This window comes from Cebus imitator, unplaced genomic scaffold (assembly GCF_001604975.1).
Source record: "Cebus imitator isolate Cc_AM_T3 unplaced genomic scaffold, Cebus_imitator-1.0 Scaffold200, whole genome shotgun sequence".
NCBI lineage: Eukaryota > Metazoa > Chordata > Mammalia > Primates > Cebidae > Cebus > Cebus imitator.
In genome coordinates this window covers 1,356,371-1,365,037 of record NW_016107515.1, presented here as the reverse complement: position 1 = coordinate 1,365,037, position 8,667 = coordinate 1,356,371, and the positions used below count along the sequence as shown (strand labels likewise).

General features: G+C 39.2%; 1 protein-coding gene across 1 annotated transcript in view; it reads left to right on the top strand.

Moving 5' to 3' along the window:
• SMIM23 (small integral membrane protein 23) overlaps window positions 1-7,608 on the top strand; it is a 13,842-nt gene extending 6,234 nt beyond the window's left edge. Inside the window, exons 2-4 of the mRNA XM_017547717.2 lie at window positions 6,832-6,883; window positions 7,084-7,151; window positions 7,396-7,608. Of these exons, the coding sequence (XP_017403206.1) occupies window positions 6,832-6,883; window positions 7,084-7,151; window positions 7,396-7,608 (333 nt within the window). The remainder of the gene's footprint in view (window positions 1-6,831; window positions 6,884-7,083; window positions 7,152-7,395) is intronic.
• Window positions 7,609-8,667: the final 1,059 nt, after the last annotated feature.

Sequence of the window (8,667 nt, the reverse complement as noted above, 5' to 3'; positions counted from 1 at the left end):
AAAAAAAGAAAATTATTTTCTTTAATAATGTTAAATATTGGTCCCCACTCTTCTGGCTTGTAGAGTTTCTGCAGAAAGATCCTCTGTGAGTCTGATGGGCTTCCCTTTGTGGGTAACCTGACCTTTCTCTTTTGCTGCCCTTAACATTTTTTCCTTCATTTCAACCTTGGTGAATCTGATGATTAAGTGTTTTGGGGTTGCTATTCTTGAGAAGTATCTTTGTGGTGTTCTCTGTATTTCCTGAATTTGAATGTTGGCCTGTCTTGCTAGGTTGGGGAAGTTCTCCTGGTTAATATCCTGAAGAGTGTTTTCCAACTTGGTTCCATTCTCACCATCACTTTCAGGTACACCAACCAAATGCAGATTTGGTCTTTTCCCAGGGTGCCATATTTCTTGGAGGCTTCGTTCATTCCTTTTCCTTCTTTTTCTCTAATCTTGTCTTCTCAATTTATTTCATTAAGTTGATCTTCAAACTGTGTTATCCCTTTTTCCACTTGATCGATTCAGCTATCGATACTTGTGTATGCCTCACAAAGTTCTTGTGTTGTGTTTTTCAGCTCCATCTAATTATTTATGTTTTTCTCTAAACTGGTTATTCTAGTTAGCAATTTGTCTAACCCTTTTTCAAGATTTTTAGCTTCCTTGCATTGGGTCAGAACATGCTCCTTTAGCTTGGAAGAGTTTGTTGTTATCCACCTTCTGAAGCCTGCCTCTGTCAATTTATTAAACACATTCTGCATCCAGTTTTGTTCCCTTGCTGGTGAAGAGTTGTGATCCTTTGGTGGAGAAGAGGCATTCTAGTTTTTGGAATTTTCAGCCTTTCTGTGGTGGTTTCTCCTCATCTTTGTGGCTTTATCTACCTTTTTTCTTTGATGTTGGTGGCCTTTGGATGGGGTCTCTGAGTGAATGTACTTTTGTTGATGTTGATCAACAAAAGTTCCAGTCTCCTCTGCTGCAGGTCTGCTGGAGTTTTCTGGAGGTCCACTCCAGACCCTCTTTGCTTGGGCATAACTAGCAGAAGCTGCAGAACAGCAAAGATTGCTGCCTGTTCCTTCCTCTGGAAGCTTCATCCCAGAGAGCTATCTGCCAGATGCCAGCCAGAGCTATCCTGTATGATGTGTCTGTCGGCCCCTACTGGGAGTTATTTCCCAATCAGAAGATACAGGGGTCAGGGACCCACTTGAGGAGGCATTCTGACCCTTAGCAAAGCTCAAACACTGTGCTGGGAGATCTGCTGCTCTCTTCAGAGCCACTAGGCAGGGATGTTTAAGTCTGCTGAAGCTGTGCCAATAGCTGCCCCTTCCCCCAAGTGCTCTGCCCTAGGGAGATGGAGGTTTTATCTATAAGCCCTTGACTGGAGCTGCTGGGTTTTTTTTGTTTGTTTTGTTTTTTGTTTTTCAGAGTTTCCTTGCCCAGAGAGGAGGAATCTAGAGAGGCAGTCTGGCCACAGTGGCCTTGCTGTGCTGTGGTGGGCTTTGCTGATTTTGATCTTCCAGGCAGCCTTGTTTACACTGTGAGGGTAAAACTGCCTACTTGAGCCTTAGCAATGGCGAACGCCCCTCCCCCACCAAGCTCAAGGAACCCAGGTTGACCTCAGACTGCTATGCTAGCAGTGAGAATTTCAAGCCAGTGGAACTTAGCTTACTTGGCTCTGTGGGGGTGGTACCCACTGAGCTAGACTACTTGTCTCCTTGGCTTCAGCCCCCTTTCCAGGGGAGTGAACAGTTCTGTCTCACCAGCAATCCAGGTGCCACTGGGGTATGGGAAAGAAAAAAAAAAAACTCCTGCAGCTAGCTCAGTGTCTGCCCAAATGGCCACCCAGTTTTGTGCTTGAAACCCAGGACTCTGGTTGCATAGGCACTGGAGGGAAACTCCTGGTCTGCAGGTTGCAAAGACCATGGGAAAAGTGCAGTATCTGGGCCAGTATCCCTCATAGTACAGTCCCTGATGGCTGCCCTTGGCTAGGATAGGGACCCCCCCACACCCCTTGCACTTCCCAGGTGAGGCAACATCACACCCTGCTTCAGCTTGCCCTCCGTGGGCCGCACCTAATGTCCAACCAGCCCCAGTGAGATGAGCAAGGTACCTCAGTTGGAAATGCAGAAATCACCTACCTTGTGTGTTGACCTTGCTGGGAGCTGCAGACTGTAGCTGTTCCTGTTCAGACATCTTGCCAGCCACTCCTCTATGTTCTTGAATTTCATGTAAATGGAATCATATCATGTATACCTTTGTGTCTGACTTCTTTCACTTATCATTGTGTCTGTGAAACTCAACAAGTTGTTGTTATGTAACATGTATTTTTTAAAGTTAATAATAATAATATAGATGCTGTCATTATAAAGAAAATTATCTGGAGAAGAGGCAAATTGGGCAAATATTTTCTCTTCTTTGTTTAGTACTGGGTCTAAATGTTACCAATGTTACTTCACATACTTGAGTGTGTAAGAAATGTATTATTTCTTTAAGGCAAACTAAATCTGACTCAGCCAAAATCTAGTGAGTTTGGGGAAAATTCAATGTCAGTCAATATGCACACACGCATATTTGAAAAACAAGAAAACTTTAAAAGCTATGGTCAAAATTTCCTCATTAGCAAAAAAAGAAGAATTAAACTCAATAATAGAAAGAAAGAAATAATAAAAACAAAATCAGAAATTAATGAAATGTAAAGCAGGCAAACAAAATTAGTAACCATTTTTAATTGATAAAATTTAATTAAAAATTGGAAAACTTCTAAATAGACTATTAAAACAAACAGAGAAACACAAATTACTGATATCAAGAATGAAATAAGTCTCTTGTTTCTTCTCTTGACCTCTTTCCTTTATACATTTTTTAAAAAGAATGAAAGATGATTGTTATGACTCTTACAGGCGTTAAAAGAATATTAAGGTAATATTAGGAACAACTTGATACCAATACATTTAACTTAGGTGAAATGGACAAATCTTCCTGGGCAGTACAACTTACAAAATTGACTCAAGAAGAAATAGTCTTAATAACTACAGGCCCAAAAATTTTCACCAATACATTTTATCAATCATTTAAGATAAAAATAATACCAATCTTAACAATTTATTTCATAAAATAGAGGAGGAGGGAGTTCTTAACAACTCATTTTAAGGGGGCAACAAAACCTCAATATCAAAACTTGACAAACATATAGAAAAACTTTTTTTTTTTTTTGAGAAGGAATCTTGTTCTGTCACCCAGGCTGGAGTACAGTGGTGCGATCTTGGCTTACTGTAATCTCTGCCTCCCGAGTTCAAGTGATGCTCCTGCCTCAGCCTCCTGAGTAGCTGGAATTACAGGCAACTGCCACCATGGACGGCTAATTTTTGCATTTTTAGTAGAGACAGGGTTTCTCCAGGTTGGCCAGGCTGGTTTTGAACTCCTGACCTCAAGTGCTCTGCCCACCTCAGCCTCCCAAAGTATTAGGATTACAGGCATGAGCGACTGCACCTGGCCTAGAAAAAAATTTAAACCCATCTGTTATTAATATAGATGTAGAAAATCTCAAAGAAATAGTAGCTTACAAAATCACATGATAATATAAAAAGGCTAGCTAATGCGTCATGAACAACTAGCATTTACTGAAGAAACTCATTTGGCTCCACATATAAAATGCAATTAATGCAATTTACTGCAAAAAGGGGAACAAATATAATTGCTCAGTGGGCACCAAAAGGCATTTCACTAATTCAGCATTCATTCATGTTAAAACTCCTAGAAAACTAGGAATAGAAAAAAAAACATTCTTCCACCAGATAAAAGTGACAATGAAAAATCAGCAATTAACGCCTCACTTACTAGTGAAAATGTCCACCCTTTCCCTCTAAGATATGAAATAAGATAAGGATGCTCCGTTTTACCACTTTTATTTAAAATTTTACTGGTGATTTTAGTCAACACACAAGTTAAAGGAAAACAGACAAGGAAAAAAGACAAATGACTTTTTTAAAGATAAAGAATGGAAGGGATAACATAAAACTTTCTTCATGAATAACCTGATTTTCTATATATGAAATCCTAAACTATTAGAATTGAGTCAAAATATACAAACTCAATTGTATTTCGATAGACTAGCCTAAACAAACAATTGGGAAATGAAAAATTTTAAATATCATTTATAATAGCACAAAAAACACACAATACTTTGAAAAGATGTGCAAGACCTCTACACTTGAAAACTGCAAAACATTGTTAAGCGAAATTAAACAAAAATTTAATGGAGAGATGTACCATGTTCATGGATTATAAAGATACAAAATTTTAAAGATATTATTTCTTACCAAATTGAACTATAGATCCAGTGTAATATCAACCAAAATTCCAGTAAGGTTTTTTTGTGTGTGATAGGAACTGAAAAAGATGACCCTAAAGTATGTATTAAAATGCAGAGAGCATAGGATAGCCAGAACAAGTTTGAAAAGGAACAAAGTTGAAAAACTCACCTGATTTCAAGTCTCAGTATAAAGCCCCAGTAATAGTGTAGTTATTATGCAAGACAGAAATTTTTAAAAATCAATAGAAGATAGTAGTGACAGGGTAGTCATTATGTACAGAATTATGTCCCCCAAAATTTATATATTGAATCCCTAATCCCCAAAGTGACTATATTTAGAGACAAGGCATTCAAGGAGGCAATTAAAGTTAAATGGGGTCATAACGATAGGACTATGATTTCATAGAATTGATGTTCTTCTAAGAGTAAGACACAATGAGGATATGCAAACATGGAGAGACTTCATCAAAAACCAACTGTGCCAGCACCTTGATCTTGGACTTCCAGCCTCAAGCAATGTGAGAAAATTAAGTTCTGTTGTTCAAGGTACCCAGTTTGTGATATCCTGCTATGGCAGCCCTAAGAAAGTAATACAGATTTAGTACTGATGTAAAAGTAGATATATAGATCAATGAAACAAAACAGAATCTACAAATAAATCCACATAATACATGGTGAATATATTTTTGACAAAGACAATAATGTAATTCAATTAGGAAAATATTAATCTTCTAAAACATAATTTTAGAACAACTGGACATTCATACAAAAAAGTTAATCCCTACTTCCCATCAAATACAAAAATTAATTCAAAACGGATCATACTCCTAAATGTAAAAGTTAAAATGATAAAACGTCTAGAAGAGGAAAAAGTCTTCACAACCTTGAAGAAGGCAAAATTTTCTAAACAACACATAAAAAGCACAATCACAAAAGGAAAAACTTTGGTGAAATGGTCTTCATCAAAACTGAAATCTTTTAATTTTCAAGACACTGATAAGAACTTGAAAAGACAAGATGCAGACTTCTAGAAAATATATTCACAATCCAAATACCTGTCAAAGGACTCATACCCACTATATGTAAAAAAAAAAAAACAAAACTATTACAACTTAAGAAGAAAAAGATAAATAGTCCAATTAAAAAATGGGTGAAAGACCTAAATAGACACACCACAAAAAACAATACATGAATTATGAATGCTGAATAAGCACATGACAAGATGCTCAACATCATTAATCATTAGGGAAATGCATATGAAAACTAGATTGAGATATCACTACACAAGCAAAATACCTGAAATTAAGACTGCGACATTTTGGGAGACCAGGGCAGAAGGATCACTTGAGTTCAGGAGTTCAAGACCAGCCTGGGCAACATAACGAGACCTCATCTCTACTAAAAACATTTTTTTAAGTTAGCCAGGCATGGTGATGCACATCCGTAGTCCCAGCTATTCAGGAGGCTGAGGTGGAAGGATGGCTTGAGCAGGGAAGTCAAGGCTGCAGTGAGCCAAGGTCACACCACTGCCCTCCAGCATGGGTGACAGAACAAGATCTGTTCTCAAAAAGTAAAAAAGATTGACAATACCAAATGTTGACGAGGATGTGGAGCAACTGGAACTCTCGTGAATTGCTAATGAGAATGAAAAATAGTGCAAACACCTTGGAAAACAGTTTGGTGGTTTCTTCTAAAATTAAACATACATTTACTATATAACCCAGCATTTGCATTTCTGAATATTAACCCAAGAGAAATATGAACATATGTTCACACAAGGATTTGTATATGAGTGTTCATAGCACTTTTATTCATAATACCGCCAAACTGGAAACAACCCAAAAGTCCATCAACAGGTAAAGAAACTAATTATACAATATTCAGTGTCCATATAATATAAATACTCGTCAATAAAATACACAATATACTCATCAATAAAATTGAGCACAAAAAATTGAGGCATTTTAAAAATGTTATCTTAAGCAAAAGAAACTAAATGCAAAAACACACACACTGTGTAATTCCACTTATACAAGGTTATAGAACAGGCAAAACTACTCACAGTAACAGAGAACAGATTAATGGTTCTCTCCAGGAAGGGCAGGAGTGAAGATGGAATTAACAGCAAAAGGGCATGAGGGAACTATGATGATGGAAATGTTCTACATCTTGACTGGGGTGACAGTCTACAGGTGTAGACATTTATCAAAACTCATCAGACTATACATTTTAAATGTGTGCATTTTGTTGTACGTAAATTATACCACAATAAAGTTGATTGCTTTTAAAGATCAATTAAAACAAAAAATGTTTAAATGAGAGAAAACATAAATCGATTATCAGTAACTTGCCACGTTATCTATTTCTTCAAAGTTTGGAAGTTTTGTAGTAAGCAAATGTGACTTAGATAACTGGAACAAAAGTTAAGCTCAAAAAACTGTCTTATAAGCACTCCCATGTCTGGCCCTTTGTGATAGAAGTAGGGGGAGCTGGAGAGAATTTATCCTCATGTCCTTCTTCCTCCTCCTCTTCTTGCACCCTAGACTCTGTTGACATTGCTGATCTTGGTGCTGTACTTGAGCACAGGGATATCGGGTGAGCATTCTGGAATCGGAGAAAAGAGGAACCAAATCCACATGAAGCTTGGTGGAGTATTCCAAAGATGGTTGCATCTTAAGGGGACCTCCATAACCTGCCTTCTCCTACTGACCCTTCATTGCACTGGGATGACAGACCATGTTTATTTTAATTGGCACTCATTTGCTCTTAAGAGGTGATGTTTGTGCCTATTTCAGGAAGCAGCTGGGAGGTGTCAGAAAGGATCCGAGAATGTAACTACTACCAGAGTCTTGGCGATTCCCAGGTAACATATCCAGCAAGGTACTGAGGTGAGGCAACCTGGGAATGCTTTCCAGAGGAGGTGTCATTGGCAACATGGGTCATGAAAGATAAGTAGGAGCTGGCCAAATGTAGAAGGTGGGGACAGATACTATAAGCCAATGAATAGCACATGCAAAGGCCCAGGGATCTTTTTGAAACCAGTTGGGGCAGGGAGGAAGTTCCTATCTGAGAAAGCACAAGATGCCACTCGGGTGTCTGCCTTCCAGGGGCTTGAATATCAGACCAATGAGCCCTCGGAAGAACCGATAAAGGCCATCAGGAACTGGTTGAAGGAGAACTTGCATGTCTTCTTGGAGAAGCTAGAGAAAGAGGTGCGAGAGCTGGAGCAGCTCGTGCGGGACCTGGAACTGTGGCTGGATGTTCTTCTGGGAGAGTCACACTTGGAGGAGCACTGCTCCACACTTAAAAGTCACATATGACGAGCGGGTCTGGGGCCTGGGGAGAGCACGAAGGGGGAAGGGGTTGCCAGGGGTTTCTCTAAGCAGGGCAGAGCTCTGACTCTTGAAGTTCCAAGCAGGCAAGAAAATAAAGTAGTTGGGAAATGAAGTCCACTGTTGACATTCATGAATGCTGAAAGAAACAACCTTCGGGGAACACCAGAGCTGGCCTGAGATATCCTCCCTGGCACCATGATGTGGTCCCCCGGAACCAACACGGGCTTCAGAGCCAGCCAAGGGTTCAGGACTCTTCTATTTTCTTGAGACGTTGTGTAAGTTTCCTTAACCTGAGACTGAGTTTCCTCACATATAAAAATCAGGGAAACACACTTTGCCTTATAGGAAGACAATATGTCGAGGGTGTGTTTGCAGAGTGTATCTGGCACATAGCCGGTATCAGATAAGCGGCTCTTCCTTTTTTACATGTCTCTTTCTTCCTCCCTGGAGTGTGACAGGAGGATACTAGTTCTGGCTGAGTGCGTGGATATTATGGGGCATTCAACCAGCTGACTGTGCTGGTGGAAGTATACGTTTCTGAAATCTCTATTTGGTGATAACTATCAAATTTACAAATGCATTTTCTCTTTGACCCAACAGTCTGCTTCAAGGAATTTATCCCACAGCTACATTTTCCCACACATCAAATTGCATATGTATAAGATTATTCACCCCAGCTTTATTTGCAACAGCAAAAAAATGGGAGCAGTCTAAATGATACCAGGAGGGCTCTGGTCACATAAGTTATGGTAGAGCCAGACAATGAGCAATCATGTAGCTATAAAAGAGACTAAGGAAGCTTTCTACTGTGGTGTGAATATGGGTGACCTCCAAAATGCATATATTGGAACCTAATACCCAATGTGATGGTGTTAAGAGGTGGAGCCTTTAGGAGGTGATTAGGTCATGAGGATTCTGCCCTCATTAGTGAGACTAATGCCATTATATTAGTAATTAATAGAGGCTTGTTAGTGCCATTATATTAATAATAGAGTCTTGAGGAGCCTGATTGCTCCTTCCATCATGTGAGGACACAGCTGAAGT